Source organism: Carcharodon carcharias, chromosome 3 (genome assembly GCF_017639515.1).
Source record: "Carcharodon carcharias isolate sCarCar2 chromosome 3, sCarCar2.pri, whole genome shotgun sequence".
Taxonomy (NCBI): Eukaryota; Metazoa; Chordata; class Chondrichthyes; order Lamniformes; family Lamnidae; genus Carcharodon; species Carcharodon carcharias.
Window position 1 is genome coordinate 127,672,101 of NC_054469.1, and position 21,607 is coordinate 127,693,707.

Sequence of the window (21,607 nt, forward strand, 5' to 3'; positions counted from 1 at the left end):
TGTGTTTATTTATTTATTTATTTTATATTAATTTGCTTTTGCATTATGGCAAGGCAGATATTGTGATGGTCAGAGACAGAGAAGACAAAATGTTGATGAATAAGGAATTTGGGTTACGGTTAATTATATCACACTGGGACTAAATCTTTACAGATAACCCAAGCAGAAAGGGATTGGCTAGGTTTCCTCCTCCCTTCCTTTTCCTCATTCCCTGCTTTCCGTCCTCTTCTTCAGCTGGTCATCATATAGCTGCTTGGAAGGGCTATCCCTCATAACACTGAGGTTGGACAGCATGCAGCAGACCGCCACAAACCTTGACACCCATTCTGATGAATACTTCAGCGCTCCTCCAAGTGTCGGAAGCATTGTTTCAGCTTGTCAATGGTTGCTTCTGTCACATTTCACGTGGCAGCATGGCTTTCATTGTGTGCATGCTGTGCACTTGCGCAAGGGTTTGCGCACTGGAGTCATCAGCCATGTCATTAGCTGATAGCCCTTATCATCCATTATTCACCCGTTGCTTTGTGCTGGTGGCTCAAATGCAGCTGGCAAAGGGAAATGGCACAGAGTGAAAGCATTATGACTTCTGCCAGGTTCCCAGGCATGCACCTGCGTGAGTAACTCCATGTGGTCACACATCTGCTGGATGTTGAGCAAGTGGAATACTGTTCAGGTACAAGGGTATAGCAAAGCCGACATGTGTTGCTCGCAAAGCACTATGTGCGCACTCCATAGCACCCTGCACCATGGGAAAGTCTATGATCCTAGCAAAGCCGCATGTTCTCTCTGCCTGTTGGTCTCTAGCAAGACAGAAAGGGATGTTATTTACTTTCTTTGAATAGAGTGTCAATGACCTCCCTTATGCAACATGGGTGGCGTACTGCGAAATGTTGCAAATATCTCCAGACTGGAAGGAGCCAGGCATATCAATGCTTGTGGTCACCTTGACAGCTACTGGCAGTGCAGCCCTTGCCCTGCTCTAATTTTGCAACTGTTGTTACAGCAGGTTTCACTGAAGATATCTAATTAAAGCACAGGCGTCTCAAACATTGTGTCTCACTGAGGCTCAGGTAGAAGAAATGCTCCTATTGAGATCTCTTTTCCCCCTCCTCCTCCTTCTTGCAGCAGTTTGTCCTGCTCTGTGCATACTACGACACCCATATCTGGGAGCAAGTGGTTTGTGAAAAAGCCTTGAAGTTAGAACAAAGTCCTACAGCATGTTCTACACCGGTCCCTGTAACTGGAAGTGACTACAAAAGCATGAAACACTGTTGCATTGAAGCAACAACCAGTATAAATCAACTAACAATTAACCTGTAGGTAATTAATGATCCCTTTAAACAGCACTGAAGAGGGGTCCTTCCTGCTGCTGAATACTTGTCCAGCTGTAAAAAGATTGAGAGAGGGTGTTATCCAAAGCATTGAGCTCCAAAATGACACGGCCACCTTGACAGCCACTGACAATGTTGCCTTCATCCTGCTCTGAGGTAGCATTTGTGACTGCAGCAGGTAACAGATTTCAGTGAGGACGTCCTTAGTGAAGTGGAGACATATCACACACTGTTCCTCACTGACGTTCAGATAGGAGAATTCCTCCCTCAATACCCTAGCTGGTTATGATCTCTTGCTGAGAACCCTTCTCCCTCTCCTCCCTCTTCAGGCAGTTTGTCATGCTCTGCATGCTCTCCATTCATTTTCCAAGCCATGCTGTATACAAAGGAGAATGGCATTAGTGCAGCAATGTCTGGGAGCAACTGGTTTGTGCAGAACCCTTGGCATCAGCAAAAAGTCCTTCAGTACCTGCAACACCACTCCTTGTAGGCTTTTGCAACCTGAAACAACAATAGAAAGCCCCAAACACTTGTAGAATTGCAGCAACATCCAGAAGAAAGCAACTAATCTGCAGGTAGTTAATGATCCCTGTAAATAGCACTGATGGGAGAACCTTCCTGTTGCGGAACAAATGTTCAGCTGTGCGAAATTAAGAAAGGGCATGAGCTGGAGCGCTGAGCTCTAAAATGACACTGCTGGCATCAAATCAGCATTGCCCACTGCCTGATGTCATGGTCTGTCTGATCTGCATACTTCAAGTGGCTGTTCACTGTGGGCTCATCAAGATGGTGTCCAGCGCGATTCACCCCAAAAGTGTGCATGTGTGCAGTGGATGCCGTTTTGGAGCCCTAAGGGCACTCATAGCACCTAAAAGGTAGGTGCCAGTGATCCCAATTTCTCACCCTTATTCTACAGTGTGAACTTATAAGTATAATGTACAGTCCTTCGAAACTTGCAGCATTTGAAAACAATTGCCAGAAGTTCCCCCAGGACGTCTTCCGCTTTGCTTCAGGGTTGCATAAATCTGGCTTATATTACTGAGAGGTTGAGGGAAGAGACAATTAAAGTATTTAAAGTGATAAATAAACTTGATCAGGTACAGAAGAAAGATGGTGGAAGAAATCCAGAACAAGGAGCCAAAATCATAAAACTAGAGCTATGCCATTTAGGATTGAAATAAGCACTTTTTCACTCAAAGGGTAACACACCATAATCTAATTGAATGTTGATATAGGCTTGAGGAGCTGAATGTCCTACTTCTATTCCTTTGTTCCACTAATATTTACACGATATAAGTTCAGGCTTTAAGTATAGTTTTAATGATGCGTTTAAATATTAACTCATCGTACCTTCTGCTTTGTTAACAGCACTAAAGCAGATTAACAACTGTGAGCTAATCTTTGAAAACTCACACAAAAATGTGAAGGGATGTGCATAAAGCTGGCTGTTTACACCCTGAAACTACATGTATATTATGAAAACAATGGTACATTATCATAGATCAGTTTCTTTAACAATATGATGTTCACATAACAATTAGCACCAAGAATACATCCCGCTGCATGAAAATGTACTTTCAAAATGTTAATACCTTTTCGTCCTGTCAAGAATGGGTAGTTAAAACGGCAGTGCCATGCTTCCCTCTCCATCACTCACATTCTCACGTCTGTGCCATTTTAACTCTGGGCCTATGAGGAAGTGACAAATAACATTTGCCCACTTTTTCCTCTTCAGCCTGGCTGACTGGTACTCCCTCTCATGTTCTCTCTCTCTGTCTCTTGAAGCAGCAAGGTGTTGTTTTAAGATTCCTGATGTAAGGTACTTGGGTGGGTGCATCTGTTACACCACTGCAGGTACAGGTGCCTATTCTTATCATGGCAATAGGCCAGTCCCAGGATTTAGGGCAGGGCCACACAAGGGGTAAAGCACCAGGACCCCCAGCAGACCAAATTTTCTACCTTAGGATTTGCAGCAACATGCCATTCAATGCATAACTTTCAACAAGTGACCAGTCAACACAAGCAGCAAAATCATCAGAGTTACAACCAACAACAAAAAATCTAAATGTATCTTAATCGAATAATCTACTGTTGCATAAATTCCACGTATGCACTAAATCTGCATTTATTACTATTTAGCTGTTTTTGACTGAGAAGAAGCTTGCTTCTATGCTACAATATACTTTCACAATGGTGGAGCAATACATGGCTATGTACATACAGCTGGCCCATTCATGTGGAATATGTTGAGATTTAGTAGCTCATGGTGTGACTGTGACATTTTCAGTGGATCATTAGGCCGCTTTGATTCTGTACATCTTACTGGTGTTCTGTAGTGTGACAAGCATTTCATTGTGGATACATAATATGTCACACATATTTCACAAACACTAGACTTGACTGACCTCTATCACCATTTGTAAAGCCTCTTGTAGCAAACAGCCCAATTGGATTGCTTCTTCCTGCATTCCAGTGATAATACAGACACTCCTAGAGAGACTTTCTATAGAGAGAAAGACAAATTAATGTAAGATTTTTGTTATGACTTTCTCAATTAAAACTGTTTGAAAGTCCTCCCTTAAAGGAACATTTTCCATTTATTTTCTGCTGGACACCCCCACTGCCGAAGAGCAGAAGTCTACTCCCAAACCTGTGTGCTTTTTTCTCTTAGCTCCCTCCATTTTTTTGAAGACAGGTTTTGTGCTGTCAAGCAGTTCCGCAGTTGTCTGCATCCCTCTAGTACCTCAACCAGGTGGCCATGGAATTACCAGGCTCCACTCCCGACACAGAGGGTGGAATTTTCCCAAATTTGCATTAAGTGCGGTGGCGGGTGGGTAAACTGGAGTCCTACCCGCTGACGAAAATGGCGGGTTTTCATGCCGTATAATCCCGAGCCCGCCTCATAATAGATTCACTCCTGCGAAACATGCCGTTTCCATGGCACGCAGGTTTTCAGTCATCCACCCGCCATCACCCCGCTGTTGCATCATGTTTGCTGCTGTCTTTAAAAGGCAGCCACCAGCAAAGCGCTCATCGCCTCCAGCTCAACACTCTTGTCTGGGAGACATGGCCAGCAAAGGAAAAAAGAACACGGTATCCCGCTTCAACGACAGGTCGCTCGAGCGACTGTTGGATGTCATTGAGGTCCGCCAGGATGTGCTCTACCCCCAGTCTGGCCGCAGATGGGCAGCAAAGTCACCAACCCAGCTTGGGAGGTGGTGGCAATGGTGGTCATCACAAACACGCTGCAGAGGAGAACAGTCACCCAGTGCTGCAAAAGGATGAATGATCTCCTCGTTCCACCAGGGTAAGTCACTCTTTTCATCGCTCTCAACTGACACACTCACAAACCCATCACACATCCACAGGACCCTTACTCACTGCCAGTGCAAGGGGCATCACCATTCACTCTTTCACACACACTGCCATTGTCCTCATCTCGTCCATGGGGCCACTCACCAACCAAACAGGCCAGGCATACTTATCATCTGGCCCAGCAGGCGTCCTGATTCACTCTCCCCATCTGTATTCAGGCAGGACAAACTCGCTCACAACAGGAGGAAAATGTCGCAGACAGGTGGAGGAATGCCAGAGATCAAAGTCCTGACAGAATTCGAAAACAGAGCCATCCAGCTGACCGGCAATGACTGGGAGCAGTCCTGTGCTGACGGTGAGGTCAGTGCTGCTCTACCAAGTGAGGATCCAGCAGTGCAACATCTATCAGATAACCAAGCCGTGAGTGGTGTGTTCTCTTTCACAGGCCACTGTCATGCACTAATTATCTCCCCTTGCTTTCGCAGGCACATCTGCCAAACAGCAGAGTCCACGACCCAGGACCTCCAATGAAGCCCCGAAGAAACTCTAACAAGGAATCTGAGGCACCCTCCCTGAAGTCCTGTCACAGCGCTCACCCACACCCTCCACCAGCGTAAAGTCACACACCTCGGTGGGACCGAGCTTTAGAGTAGCCTTGGGATCACAATTTGGTGAGCACATCGCACTTTCTGATCCACAGCAGGCAGAGGCAGGGACTTCCCAGGGCCCTGGCACTCAGAGGACTACTGAAGATCAGAACGTTGCTGATTCCGAGTCAGATGACCCGCCTCTGAACTCGGTCATGTCACAGTTGCTGGAACCGCAAAGGCAAGCTAGGGAACATCAGGAAGGGATATCCGCTGCACTCCTCAAATTGCAAGGCACGATAGAGGAGTATGTCTGTCTTCAGGATGAGATGATAGCGCCAGCATTGCAACACACCGAGGTCAACACTGACAGGATGGTGGCCGCAATAGAGACCTTGGTCCAGGACATCACTCCTGCACTGCTGCGCTGGCTTAACTCCAACACTGATGCCATAGTTGGTCTCCAACACTGTTTACGCAAGAGGGGTGCTGGGCACCTCAATCTCACCCTTTCCACTCACGGAGTCAGCCAGGGGCCCTCGGGCACCCATAGGGAGGAGGATCGGCAGGTGCACACTCCGGGCCCGTCCACCCATTAGGCTCTGGGAGTGACTGGCCCATCTGAATCCCCTCCACAGCTCCAGCTTCATAGGCTGAGGAGGGTGCCACTGCCACACAGCAGAACCTTGAAAGCAGGCCAGGGCCCTGCGGGTCTCGGCCCTCCAGAGGACGCCCGCCAAAGTCATCATAGACAGGACGTCACGGTTAGCAGGCTGCCTCCACCTCTGCTGTGGATGGCCAAGCAGCACCGAGACATAGCGACAAGGTTAGGGAGGTCAGGTAAAAGTAGTTGCACAGCCTGGGCATGGGTGTTGATCACATGTACATATTGTTCACTATTGTCAATAAACTCCTAAGAATGTCACCCTGTCTGTGGCTCCTTGTTCTGATGAGCAGTGTTCTTGTCACTCAGATGTGAAACATTTCTGAGCAACGTAAAAGGCAGTCCAGGGCCTCTTCCCTGAGCTCCTTCAGACCACAGTGTTGGTCCAGCCTCACGCTCCCTGGAAACATTACTGATGCCTGCCCCTCGGCAGTGTTGATTATTGCTGCCAGAATGTAGTGGGCAGGTGCAACAGAGTGCTCTCATACTCTCTATGTGCTCTCAGCACCTTTAAGGTGGGGCTAGCCCCTATCACACCAGCTTCTGCGACCAGTAATGCTGTGCACCAGCTCCTGAAGGGCTGAGGTGCTGAAGGCGGACACAGCATCAGATGCCTGTAAAGTTTCATGGCTGCATCTCCGAAATGGCCGTGATCATGGAGCGAAAGCAAGTTGCTCTCGGCCAGACAGGAGTTAGACATTCTCAGAGGCAATGTGAAGCTCTTTGGAGTGTACTCACTGCATGTTGTCATCATCCTCCTGCGATCAAGCGACTATTAGGGCCTCCGTTGCATCTCCATGACAGGAGCATTCTCACAGAGGGTATTAGCGCTGCCATAAGCCAGACTGGAGTCAAATGTTCACAACTGCAATGTGAGGATCTAAACGTACACATCACTGCATCATCCTCCACAAATCTGGCAGCTATGAGGGCCTCCAGAGCACACTGCCTCGTCTAGCCAGTGCGAGAGCCTCATCCCCGTCATCGTCACCACCGAGGATCCCCTCACCCTCATCCCCATCAGCATCCTCCTCATCCGAGGAGACCTCCAGCTCCTCCATCTCCTCCTCAGCCAGCTCGTCTCCCCGTTGGAGTGCCAGGTGGTGAAGGGCACAGCAGACAACGACGATGCGTGACACCTTCTGCAGACTGTATTGCAGGGCTCCACCACACTGGTCCAAGCACCAGAACTGCAACTTCAGCATCCCGATGGTCTGCTCCACCTAGTTGCGAGCTGCTGCATGAGTCGCTCTGCTGCAGTCTGAGGCCACCACATGGTTGTCATCACCCATAGCCTCTGCAGGTAGCCCTTGTCCCCAAGAAGCCAACCCTGCAGCCTCTGTGGACCCTGGAAGACTGCAGGAATTAGCGAGCGACTCAGGATGTAGGCATTGTGCACACTCACTGGAGACCGTGCACACACGTGCAGGATGCGTATCTGGTAGTCGCATACCAGCTGCATGTTCAGTGAATGATAGCCCTTGCGGTTGATGAAGTCCGCCGAGTGGGGCGACGGAGACCTGAGCGCTACATGGGTGCAGTCAATCGCACCCTGCACCTGTGAGAATCCCAAGATCAGGGTGAATCCAATGGCCCTTGCATACTGGCTGTCCCGGTCCCAGGCCAAATGCGCAAAGTAATGTGCCATGGAGAAGATGGCATCCGTGACCCCATGGATGCATTTGTAGGTAGCAGATTGTGAAATCCCACAGAGGTCCTGTGGAGCCCTGAAAGGAGTCACTGGCATAGAAATTGAGCATCGCTGTCACTTTTACAGCCACTGACTGTGGATGTCCTCCATGTCCCCTTGGCGCCAAGTCCTGCAGTAAGTGGCAGATACAAGCCACCAGGTCCCTAGCTATGTGCAGTTGTCAGCAACATTGGTTCTCAGTCAGTTGCAGAAATGGCAAACAGAATCTATAGACCCTGGGTGTTGCTAGGTGCCGACCAGCCACGGCTCACTGTCGCTCCTGGGCAATGTGTACGGGAGCCCCTGCTGCCCCTTCTTCATGAGGTTGCTGCACCTGCCTTTGCGCAGTCAGGAGCCTCAGTTGCTCTCTCCTCAATCTTCTACGGTCTCTGTAGGCCATCAGGCAAACAGCTAGGTCACCAGGCTCCATGATCCTGACGTGGTCCTCCTGCAGCATGAAAGGGAGAGAGATGTGGTTACCATGGCTGTACTCAGCACCTTTCCTGGCCCTGTGTGACTGCCACTTAACGCTTCCCGGAGAATGTTGGTCACCCCTCAGATGGCCAGAGATGAGTGTGCTGCATGGCTGCCCTGTCAACCTGCGACATGAGGGACACTGGTCCAAACTGGGGTGCTGAGATAAGACCATAAGACCACAAGACATAGCAGCAGAAATTAGGCCATTCAGCCCATCGAGTCTGCTCTGCTATTCAATCATGGCTGATAAGTTTCTCAACCCCATTCTCCCACCTTCTCCCTGTAACCTTTGATCCCCTTACCAATTAAGAACCTATCTATCTCGGTCTTAAATACACTCAATGACCTGGCCTCCACAGCCTTCTGTGGCAATGAACTCCATAGATTCACCACTGTCTGGCTAAAGAAGTTTCTCCTCATCTCTGTTCTAAAAGGTCTTCCCTTTACTCTTAGGCTGTGCCCTCGGGTCCTAGTCTCTCCTACTAATGGAAACATCTTCCCCACGTCCATTGCAAGGGGTTGTGAGTACTTCCAGCAGTGACTGCTACATGGCCAGCGTTGGCAAGGAGATTGTACAGCGTGTGCAGTCCAACTGCTCCATGGCCCAATAAAGTGGTGGTGGACTCGAAGTCTGTGCTCGGGGGCCGGTGGGAGGGTGCATTTGGTGGTCCGTTGGTGCCTCCGCATTGCTTGTGTGTGCAGGCAGGCTAGAAGCCCCAACCCCAATCATGTCATTATGGCTGTGCCTGATCTGTCTCAGTTGCAGAGGCATGGTCAGTTTGTAATACAGGTGTCCCTAATGCGTGGCCACTTCCCTTGCTTACCACGCCCCCCACCTCATTTGCCTGTGCGCAGGATACAATGCCAGGGCAGCACTTGACCACCACTGATCGCCTCCGAGGCTGGCCAACACTGGACCCCAGACACCTCCCCCCACCCTCAGCAGTCACCTCCGAATGCCTCCCACCCCCTCAGCAATCGCCTCCAAGGCTGACCAGCACTTTTCCCCTGACACCCCCCCACCCCAACCCCTCAGCAGTCACCTCCAGGGCCAGGCATCAGTTGCCCCCATCCAACGTGCCCTGAGGCCTGTAAACAACAGGCAAGCTGTGGAGAACACTGCTGCTCTCTCACCTCAGTTCCCCCAAAGTGAAGGCCGCCAAGCGCACGTCACCTGTGTGCTGTTGTGAAACATGTCAGTGTGCTTTCCCGTTGATGTGGACGAATGCTACATTGGGGTTCAAAGATCCTGGCAGAATGACCTTTTAATTTTATGCTGATGTATTACACTTAGCTCCCTGCCAAATGATGGCAGGAAACACGACCCACCATCGGCAGGCTGAGCGAATGGTTGCAACCTGCCTTCGCGCTGTATCCATATTTTCCATGGATGCCACCTATCACGCCCGCCACCAGCAGCCTCAGAAAATTCCGCCCAGAGTCTTGTTTGATCTGAGCGTAAATTGAAGAATCTAACAGGGCTGTCAAAAGTTACTCCACCCACCAATGTTGAATCTGGTGTTATTATCACATGATTGAACTTGACTTTTGCCAACAGTAGATGTGTTCAAACTGGGAACTCAAGAAATAAGCCTGACCGTGAGATGTATTAATAAATTCTGGTGTGCTAAAGAGCTTTTTCCCAACTGAACACTGGGACTATTTCATATTGTTAGTTCAGGAATCCTTCCGTTCTTTGTCATATTTTATTATTTCCAGTACAAAATAGTAATAGGTCTACAAATATCATAAAATAACGTAGCCGAACTTGTAAACCGCCTTTCATGTGATAAGCACTAGTTAATTCCAGTGAAAATAAATGCAGACCAGGATTTTGTGTGCCACGATCTGACTCAAACTAGCATGAAATCACGTGAGAAAATGTCGGGCGGGCATCCCAATGTCATGGTGACGTTGCGCCATAACACAAGAGTCAGAAGCGCGGCGAACGATAATTAAAGTTCCAATTATGCCAATAAAAGCCCAATCAACCGGGATATTTTGTGACCCGTGCACTTTTCACTTGGCGCATGGGCCAACTGACCAGGCGGCCTTCACATTCTTGCAACATTCTCGATCCAGGGTGCAATAAAATGCCCAAAAAGTGTTTGCAGGTCGAGGAATTGGGAGTATTGCTGATGTTTGTTTGTAGTTGCACTGGAGGTAGTTTGTGGCATTTTCTGTCTGCAAATATCCTTTGAACAACACTGCAGCTCCTTGAGGCAGCTCCACAGCAGGTGACAGCCTTCAGGGAGCTCACTGTAAACTGCCTGCCTGTATCCTCACTTGAATCAGATACCTGCCCTTTTCCCACGCAGCCCCCTCAGCAGCGCTGAGCCTCTCTCAGCATGCGTTTCATGTTGGCCACCAGTTAGTTGGCCAGCCAGTGTGAAATCACGTTTCTTCCCCGATGTCAGTTGGGAGCGGATTCCATGTCCGCTTTTGGGCCCACTGACTGCGCGTGCCCAACTGGCGCAAAATTCAAGTCACAAAAAAGGTTGAAGAGGCAACAGTTCAATCAGCATTTTTTAAAACTTCATACGATTTAAGCAAGAAACTTCATCAATAACCAATTTTCTTTATTTCAAATGCAGACAGACCTATTTCCATTCTTTATTTCAAACAGGTATAAATTACAGGTTTTCCTTTTAAAGATTTTATTACATTTCCTATGTATGATGGGGTAAATATTTTCTCTGAAAATAAGCACCTCTCAGTGAGTTGCTCCCACATGCACAGCATGGAGCTGAAGGCCAACATGGCCGCCATTCCAAGACAGAATCTGACTTGTACAAATATGACAAGACCACTTCCACAAATAACTATTAAAACTAGGAGCCTGTGTTGAAATAAGTAAAAAGCCTTTCTGCATACAGAGTTTATCACAATTTTACCTAAACTAATCAGAACAAAAATTATGATCGAGCAGTATTAGCCAATATTAACAAGATTGAAAGAAAAATGACTTGCATTTATATAGTGCCTTTCATAACCACAAGATGTCCCAAAGTCTGCCAATAAAGTACTTGTGAATGGCAATTGTTGTAATGTAGAAAACACGGCAGCCAGTTTGTGTACAGCAAGCTCCCACAAATAGCAATGTGATAATGATCAGATAATTTTCTATTTTTGAGATGTTGATCGAGGAATAAATAGTGCTGTGTGATCTCTTATGTCCATCTTAGGGGTCATCTTGAACAAATTCCAGGAACTCTCGTCCCTCTAGTCCTCTTGTACTATTCCTATCCTGGTCTATATTTAGATAATTGAGTCCCCCATTTTGATTACTTTATAACTCTTGCACCTCTGTAATTTATTTGCAAGTTTGTTTCTCCACATTGCTTCCACTAGTTGGTGGTCTATATACTACACCAATCATTGTTATTGCACCGTTCCACTCCTTACCTCTAGCCAGAGTGATTCTGTCCTTGAACCCTCTGGGACATCCTCTCTCCAGTACTGTAATGCCATCTTTAACCAATATTGCACTCCTCCCCTTTCCTTTCCCGTGTCTCCTAAACACCTTGTACCCAAGAATATTTAATACCCAGTCCTGCCCTTCTTTGAGCTATATAGCAATAATATCATAATTCCATTTGTCAACCGGTGCCTGCAGTTCACCAATCTAATTAATCACACTCCATCTATTCACATACATGCACATTAGCCCTGATTTAGGCTTCTTTACTTCCCCATTTAATGACTTACTGTTGCCAACTCTAATTCTATCAAACTCTCCAAGTATTCTATCTACCTTTGTGCAACTCTTTGATATATCCTCATCATCAGTTGATACTTCACTTCTTCCCACTGTCAGTTTTTCTCCTCTGCACTCTGAATTTCTTCCCAAGTTCCCATCCCCCTGCCAATCCAGTTTAAGCCCTCCCCAAAAGCACTAGCAATCCTCCCCGCAAGGACACTAGTCCCAGTCCTGTTAAGGTGCAACCCATCCTTCTTGTACAGGTCCCGCCTGTCCCAGAACCGATCCCAATGCCTCAGAAATCTAAAGCCCTCCATCCTACTCCATCAATCTTGCAATTACATAACTGCAGTACATCTTTGTAATTTTACCTTCGGTGTGATGCCACCGCCAACTACACCTTCCCCTACCCTCCCCTTTCAGCATTCCGAAGGAATCATTCCCTCCGTGATACCTGGTCCACTCCTCAGTCACTGCCAACACCCTGTCCCCTTCCCACAACATCTTTCCATGCAGACACAGGAGATGTAACACCTGCCCCCCTCCTCATTGTTCAAGGCCCCAAGCACTCCTTCCAGACGCATTATATGTTACGCATTTTCTTTTCTTTTTTGCTTTCAGGCAGCAGCACACCTGCTCTAGGCACATCTTTTGTTTCTAGCCCCTTCATCGTTCCCTTTGGCCCTGGAAGACTAACTCTTCAGTCATTCAATCTCTCTTGTCTTTCTATCCTATCACAGACCTACCTTTGTCCTTGTCCCATCTACTCCCTTGCTCAAACCCTATTATATCTCGAACTTTAACCAGCTCTGATGAAAGGTCATCGCCTTGAAATATTAACTCCGTTTCTCTTCCCACAGATGCTGTCTGACCTGCTGAGTGTTTCCAGCATTTTCTGTTTGTTTTTCAGATTTCAAGCATCTGCAGTATTCTGCTTTTTGATTTATAATTTTACTTTCCTTGTACTACTTATTTCTGCTAAGCCTTAAATCTCAATAATCTTGATGTTGAATAATGTTCTAAAGGTTTGGTTGTGCTTAGCCTGCGTATGCTGTTATGCACTCATTTGTTGGTGGACAATTCCTATTGTTAATTTTTATTATAAGAAGGTGTAGAGGGTTCAACTTACTGGCCTTCTGCCGCATCTGAAGTACCAGATTTTGTCTGGTTTGTCTTCATATAATTTAAACTGTATATTAGGTGGTGCATTCCCTGAGGTTATAGGGATTACAGTGGCAGGCTGAGATTGAAGTGCTGGTCCCCTTTCACTATAAGAGGTGAGAACCTTCCGATCATCGACAACAATTGAATATATTTGTTATTCTCAGATCCAACTGCATAAAGGCTCCTGGTTCAATCGCAGGTCTATTAGGGGTAGAAGCATAGAAAATAGGAGGAGTAGGCCATTTGGCCCTTCGTGCCTACTCCGCCATTCATTATGATTATTATTTGATCATCCAACTCAATCGCCTACTCCCACTTTCTCCACATATCCTTTGATCTCTTTCGCCCCAAGAGCTATATCTAATTCCTTCTTGAAAACAGACAATATTTTGGCCTCAACTACTTTCTGTGGTAGCAAATTCCACAGGCTCACCACTCTCTGGGTGAAGAAATTTCTCCTCATCTCAGTCCTAAATGGTCTACCCCATATCCTCAGACTGTGACCCCTGGTTCTGGACTCCCCACCATTAGGAACATCCTTCCTGCATCTACCCTGTCTAGTCCTGTTAGAATTTTATAGGTTTCTATGAGATTCCCCCCCTCATTCTTCTGAACTCCAGCGAATATAATCCTAACCGACTCAATCTCTCCTCATATATCAGTCCTGCCATCCCAGGAATCAGTCAGGTAAACCTACGTTGCACTCCCTCTATAGCAAGTACATCCTTCCTCAGATAAGAAGACCAAAACTGCACACAATATTCCAGGTGTGGTCTCACCAAGGCCCTGTATAATTGCAGCAAGACATCCCTGTTCCTGTACTCAAATCCTCTGGCTATGAAGGACAACATACCATTTGCCTACTTTACCACCTGCTGCACCTGCATGCTTACCTTCAGCAACTGGTGTACAAGGACACACAGGTCTCGTTGCACACTCCCCTCTCTCAAGTTATAGCCATTCAGATAATAATTTGCCTTCCTGTTTTTGCTACCAAAATGGATAACCTCACATTTATCCACATTATACTGCATCTGCCATGCATTTGCCCACTCACTCAGCTTGTCCAAATTACACTGAAGCATCTCTGCATCCTCCTCACAGCTCACCCTCCCACCCAGCTTTGTCATCTGCAAATTTGGAGATATTACATTTAATTCCCTCATCTAAATCATTAATATAAATTGTGAATAACTGGTACTGTTGCTGGACTAGTAATTCAGAGATGCAGGGTAATGCTCTAGGGACCTGGGTTTGAATCCTGCCATGGCAGATGTTAGAATTTGAATCCAATAAAAATCTGGAATTAAAAGTTTAATGATGACGATCTGGTTCACTAATGATCCTTTGGGAAGGAAATTGCTCTCCCTACCTGGTCTGGCCTGCATGTGATCCAGACCCACAGCAACGTGGTTGGCTCTTTAATGCCCTCTGAAAAAAAGGGCAATTAGGGATTGGTAATAAATGCTGGCCTAGGCAGCGAAGCCCACATCCCATGAATGAATAAAAAAGAAAGCTGATTTCAGCTGTAGGAACAGTAGGAGTGCTACAACTGGCCCCAGGCCTGGGAAAGGAAAAGTAAACAACCAAGGCTCCTAGGCCTGATCATTACGCAGTTGCTCCAGGTTTCACTTGTGGACATCTAGTGAATGGGGATACCCAACTCCTGATGAATAATCTGATGATATTCACTAAAGGAATTGGTTGAGGCATGAGAATGGGCAGTTGGTTGAGCGAAGTCAATACTCATGGAATTAGATTGGTGTTTCTGCTGCAGTGTGCAACTCTGCAAGTTGACTCTGCCTGGATTGCAGACTCAATTTATTAAAAGAAACTAAATTTGTTCCCTGTGCACATCAACCCAAATGCAAATAACGCAACTGATGTGTGTGTGAGATATCCAGAGCGACCCATCTACTTCCTTCGTTGCTGCTTGTGAAATTTGGCAGATATCCCCCAGTGCACTTGGAAGGAATCAGTTGGATACAGAGATTCAAGGCAGTTTTCACATAGACCACTGCTGTCAGAGCTGTGTCTTATCTTTGAACTTGTCTGTAGGCCTGGATCCAGAAGACAGCATACTTCTGTTACTACCTCCAAGCTAAATCATAGATAGCAAAGACAAATTACCTCAGACATGAAAAGTGGCTCCTTTTTCCTTGGAAAGATAGTGGAAAGTGATCTGTTTGGGTTGATTACATGTTATTCGACAATAAATTTTATCAGGTATTAAGTCCTTCAGAAATCTGTTAATGACCTGGCTATGACAACCATTTTCCACTAAATTCAATGGAAAAGGAAATCAAGCAGGCTGAACCACTAACACCCATCCTGTGCTGCCGCCAACACAATTTTACCCCCTATGTACTTCAATGATCTACAACATGATTTTTTTCTAAGCCAGGGAGGAACTGAAGTTACAATATACTTTAAACAAGAAACTGTCTTTTCCACCTCTGGGAAAGTAGGCTATATTATATAAAATTTATTTAGTCCGACTGTGATCAAATGATGACAAAGAACTTCCTGATATAAAAACAAAAAACTGCGAATGCAGGAAATCCAAAACAAAAACAGAATTACCTGGAAAAACTCAGCAGGTCTGGCAGCATCGGCAGAGAAAAAAAGAGTTGACGTTTCGAGTCCTCATGACCCTTCAACAGAACTGAGTGAATATTAGAAGAGGGGTGAAATATAAGCTGGTTTAAGGTGGGGGGGGTGGTGTGATTGTAGGGACAAGCAAGCAGTGACAGGGCCCTCAACCGTGTCCAGCCCATCTCCCGCGCATCCGCCCTCACGCTTTCTCCTCTGTCCCAGAAACATGATAGGGTCCCCCTTGTCCTCACTTATCACCCCACCAGCCTCCGCATTCAAAGGATCATCCTCCGCCATTTCCGCCAACTCCAGCATGATGCCACCACCAAACACATCTTCCCTTCACTCCCCCTGGTGGCATTCCGTTAGGATTGTTCCCTCCGGAACACCCTGGTCCACTCTTCCATCACCCCCTACTCCTCAACCCCCTCCTATGGCACCTCCCCATGCCCACGCAAAAGATGTAACACCTGCCCCTTCACTTCCTCTCTCTTCACCGTCCAAGGGCCCAAACACTCCTTTCAAGTGAAGCAGCATTTCACTTGCTTTTCCACCAACTTAGTCTACTGCATTCGTTCTCCCAATGCAGTCTACTTAAGATTGGAGAGACCAAAAGCAAACTGGGCGATTGCTTTGCAGAACACCTGCGGTCTGTCCACAAGAAAGACCCAAATCTCCCTGTCGCTTGCCATTTTAACACTCCACCCTGCTCTCTTGCCCACATGTCTGTCCTTGGATTGCTGCATTGTTCCAGGGAAGCCCAACGCAAACTGGAGGAACAGCACCTCATCTTCCGACTAGGCACTTTACAGCCTTCCGGACTAAATATTGAATTCAACAACTTTAGATCTTGAATCCCTCCTCCATTCCCACCCCCTTCCCGTTTCTTCCCCCTTCCTTTTGTTTTTTCCAATAATTTATATAGATTTTTCTTTTCCCACCTATTTCTATTATTTTTAAATCTTGTATGCCCTGCTAGTCTTTCCACCCCACCCCCATTAGAGCTGTACCTTGAGTGCCCTGCCATTCATTCTTAATTAGCACATTCGTTTAGATAATATCACCACCTTCAACACTTCTTTGTTCCTTTGTCTGTGCCATCTTTTGATTATCTGCTCCTATCACTGCTTGCTTGTCCCTACAACCACACCACCACCACCCCCCCAGTTCTCTCTCCCCACCCCCACCCCCATCCACCTTAAATCAGCTTATATTTCACCCCTCTTCTAATATTCACTCATTCTGTTGAAGGGTCATGAGGACTTGAAACGTCAACTCTTTTCTTCTCCGCCGATGCTGCCAGACCTGCTGAGTTTTTCCAGGTAATTCTGTTTTTGATAAAAGAACTTCCTGTCTATTTCACTATGGTAAGTTCAGTCAGAGGTTTTCAATAAAAGGACTGGACCAGCCAATGTCATCTTCAAAACTATATGTGCTCAATATCATTGTAAAAGGTATTAAGAGGTTTTTATTACATTGAGGGCAAGGAACACTTAAATGGGGCGAATTTTCACAGGCAAGAGGAGGCATGTTTAGCTGAGTGTGAGGAGTTAAATCTCCTAAAAATGACGTTGGGTTGGGATCCCGACATCATCCCACCCATTTCCGGCTTGCAGTCAGGGAGACTTGGAAGCAAGCAGGGAAACCCCCTTGGTGCTGTTGGGAATTTAATTCAATTATACAAAAAGACAATTTAGCATCTTTTTAACCCTGCCTTCCAGTTTTAGCAACCAGCGGACCTATTTTACAAGCTGGCACCAACTTATCCACATCACTGAGGCGAATGCTCTTCAGTGAAACTACAGGCTGGAAAGCCTGTGATCAGTGAGATTAAAGACCTCCAGCCACAGCCAGGGAGAGACTGCCAGGTGAGAGGTTGTTGCTCACAGCAATCCTTCTCAGAAAGTGCCTGAAAGTAAATTGCCACTTTCTTTGAAATCATTTCATTCACCTTCAGCTGCACTATCAACATCTTGGGGGTTACCACTGATCAGAAACTGAACTGGACTAGCCATATAAACACTGTGGCTACAAGAGCAAGTCAGAGGCTAGGAATCCTGTGGCAAATAACTCACTTCCTGACTCCCCAAAGCCTGTCCACCATCTATAAGGCACATGTCAGGAGTGTGATGGAATACTCCCCACTTGCCTGGATGTGTGCCGCTCCTACACCACTAAAGAAGCTTGACACCATCCAGGACAAAGTAGCTCACTTGATTGGCACCACATCCACAAACATTCACTCCCTTCACCACCAAGCACAGTGACAACAGTGTGTACAATCTACAAGATGCACTGCAGAAACTCACCAAGGTTCCTTAGACAGCATCTTCCAAACCCAAGGCCACTACCATCTAGAAAGACAAGGGGAGCAGATAAATGGGAACACCACCACCTGGAAGTTCCCCTCCAAGCCACTCACCATCCTCACGTGGAAATATATCGCCATTCCTTCACTGTCACTGGGTCAAAATCCTGGAACTCCCTTCCTAACATCATGTGGGTGTATCTACACCACATGGACTGCAGCGGTTCAAGAAGGCAGTTCACCACCACCCTCTCAAGGGCAATTAGGGATGGACAATAAATGCTGGCCTAGCCAGTGACTCCCACATCTCATGAATGAATAAAAAAAACTTCCCTACTGTCAGCCTTCACTATGATATGGGAGCAACTTATTTCAGCTCTACCTTGAACCTCTAACGTAAGAGCAAGAGCAGCAACATCAGCAACACCAACATCAAAGGCACCAGCACCAGCTGTTTCTCCTCAGCCACATGCCACTCCATAGGAGAGCGGGTGGATACAGAGATCCAGCCCAAGGGAGGTGAGATCACCCCCTACTGGGTGTACAGAGGATCAGCTTTCTCGACATGTGTGAGCACCAGTGTCTCAGGAGCTCAGGCTCTCATGGCAGGCCATTGCTGACATCTGGAGCCTCCTGGAACAAGAGCTCATTCACAGGTATTGCCAGTGGCCATCAAGGTCTCTCTGGTGCCTGTTATTGGTAGAACACCCCCAAAGCCCCCCAAACCCCAGTTCCTGCCTCTCCCAAAGATTATGTGTTCTCTTCTCCTGCAAGGAGAGAAAACAGAGGTTTATGATTGTTAAAAATAGTTTGTGTGGAGAGGAGGGAAGGATAACATTTGTCAAGAGTGACTGTGAAGCATGGGTAAAAGAGGGCAATAGGCAGGCTGAGTTTGAGTATTGGCTGTTCAGGTGGGAATGTTATGAGGTGCCTGGGGAGAAAGTGGAGCTGCAAGATGTGTTGTTCAGAGGAGTGCTGTGCTGGAGAATGCTGGAAAAGGCAGAGTGGGGAACTTCACAGTTGGAAGTGTTGTGCTACTCACCTCTCTTACCCTCCTGGGGTCCTGGATTCTTTTGGTGCACTACCACCAGATTAGAGGAACCTTAGTCATGCTGCTGACTTCCTTGGCCACTTCCATGCATGTCTAGTTGGTTTGAGGGGCTGGTTTCTTCCTCCTGTCCTTGGGCAATATCACCTCAATGTAACCCCTCTGATCCCACAGCAGGATCTCCAGGTAAAAGTTAAAGAACAGGGGCACAGCCTTCCCAGGTCCCCTCTCCGTTCCTGTGGTTCCTGCAACCTCAGAAATCAAAGTGCAGGTGAATCTTTCTAACCCACGTCGTGGACCCTTTAATTAGCAACCTTACTTCGATAGATCCAGAGTGCCATCTCACCTGCCCTCCTTGATTGACTGGGGAATCCAGAGATGGGTGCTCATACTCTGGCTCAGTTAAAGATCCTCAGCAAAGCCCGGTGAGCAGTTCAGTGGGTTTCCACTCACTAATGATGCTGCCTTTTTGGCAGGGAACATCAGCTGAAAATTCTACCCAATGACTCCTCTGTATTTAGAATCATAGAATTTATATATGGATTACAGCAATTGCTAAACTTAAATATGATAGAAGATATGAGGAAATGTTAATGTAAGATGGGAGTATAGCAGTCTATTAGTTATGAGCAACCCAGTTGTCTCGAATTCAAAATCCTAATACAACACCTTGTAAAAGTGAATTCAATAAATCTGTGAAAAAGCCAAAGTACTGTGGATGCTGGAAATTTGAAATAAAAACAGAAAATACTGGAAAAGCTCAGCAGGCCTGGCAGCATCTGTGGAGAGAGAAACAGAGTTAATGTTTCGAGTCCGTATGACTCTTCTTCATAGCTCTGAAGAATAATCATACAGACCCGAAATGTTAACTCTGGGCGAAATCCTCCGGTCCTGTTAACGGCGGGCATCATGAATGGTGTGAGTGGACAATATGGTGAGAAGGCCAAAAATCATTCTTATGCCATCATGAAACCAGTTTGCGATCGTCTGCTCCACCCGTCAATCACGGGCCGCATTTCCCACCGCCACACACCGGGAACCTAATTTCAATAGTATTGTGTCTCATTATAAACCCTGCTTGTCAGAATCATCCCCCAACATCAAATTTACCACCCATGACTTCAGAATGGCGTGCTTCACAGTTGCTTTAAAATGCATGCACCTGGCAACCTGAACTTCAAGGGGAATCCGAAGGTCAGTGCACACAATCTTGCGCAGCACTCGTGAGCACTGGCCGTAGGATATCAAGGAAGAGGCAACGCACATTTGGCGGGGGCACAGGCAAGTCGCTTTTTCCCGCTTGGCTTTTAGTGCGATGTGGGGCAAGGTCTCCAGTGCAGGTGAGGCCAGGGGACGTGTGGTGGGGTGGAAATGCGGCGGGGGCAAGGCAGCACAGACTGAAGGAAGTACACAAGCACATGCCTATGGGGAGAGGGTGTGAGGGAGGCAGCCACGCACTTGGAAAAGCTTGTCAAAAGTAAGCATTCTTCCGCAGCTGAGAACATTCAGCAGCAGCTCTAGTGACATGTTTGGAGTCGGGCCTCTAAAGCAACGCAAAAGCACGAATGTATGAAAGTGCCACAAGCGTTCCAGAACATTTCGCCCCTCGGACAGACTGCAAATTAATGTGCGTTTTAGGGGGACAACAGGACAATTGGCTGTCTGGGTAAGTTATAGAATCCCCTTGTGAAAGGTGGCCATGGTGCAGTCACTGGTGGAGTCACTCACAGCCCTTTGCAATATCTTTATTAAGGTTTGGACCAGTATCCCTCATGGTTCAAGCTAACGGTGCAGCCTTGCAGTGCAGGTTAGGAGAATGCCTTTGCCTGAGCTGAGAACACAGCATACAGTCCAGTGGCCGAAGCTGCCGCCAATCGGTCAAATGGAGTGGGACGGATTGGGTGGGGTTTTGGACAGTCAGTAAGCACATTACACATATCCAATAATGGCCAGCACTCTTCTGCATGTGTGAAGGACCTTCAGGATTAACCAAGAGAGGTTCTTAGGATGCATATGCTAACCCACGTGTCTCTCTTTGAGCATGCAGGAGAAGAACATCAGGATCATGGAGCCTGGTCATTTAGGGTTGTGCCTTGTGGCTTACAGGGAGCAGAGAAGGAGAAGAAGAGTATGATGGAGGCACCTGGCTCAACAAAGGGAGGAGCACCTCCCTCAAGGAGAAGGGGCAGCAGGGCCTGCTGGGCATGCAGCTGAAGATCCACAATGAGCTGTCGCTCATAAGCGTTTCACCAGACACAGGGTCATTCCTCAGTCAGTGCTCACTAGACACAGGGTCATTCCTCAGTCAGTGCTCCTTCCAGGACTCCACAGATGACCTGTGTGGAATCTCTCAAGACTCCACGCACAAATGTATCCAGGAGGTCACGGCCACCACCTTCGCGAAGGCACAGAACCTTGTGCATTCTGCCCAGGAAAGCCAAGAAGCAAGTGCACAGATCTCAGGTTTCCCACAAGTGCAGGATGCCATTGATTGCATTCACGTGGCATTTAGATCATTGTGGTAACAAGCTGTCAACTACATTAATTTCAAGTACTTCCATCGCTGAATATTCAGCTGATGAGCGACTACCACAAATGCATCCTGCAGGTCTCCGCGCAATTCCCAGGGAGCATCCGTGACTCCTACATCCTTAGCAGGTCTCAGATCCCTGACATCTTTCAGGGTTCAGAAAGGCTGCAGGCTCCTCGGGACAAGGGCTACCCACAG

The 21,607-nt window shown here is 47.1% G+C and overlaps 1 protein-coding gene across 1 annotated transcript in view; it reads right to left on the minus strand.

Moving 5' to 3' along the window:
* The window catches only part of crppa (CDP-L-ribitol pyrophosphorylase A), a 202,785-nt gene that overhangs the window by 62,177 nt on the left and 119,001 nt on the right, over positions 1–21,607 (minus strand). Inside the window, exon 6 of the mRNA XM_041183983.1 lies at positions 3,737–3,834. Within this exon, the coding sequence (XP_041039917.1) occupies positions 3,737–3,834 (98 nt within the window). The remainder of the gene's footprint in view (positions 1–3,736; positions 3,835–21,607) is intronic.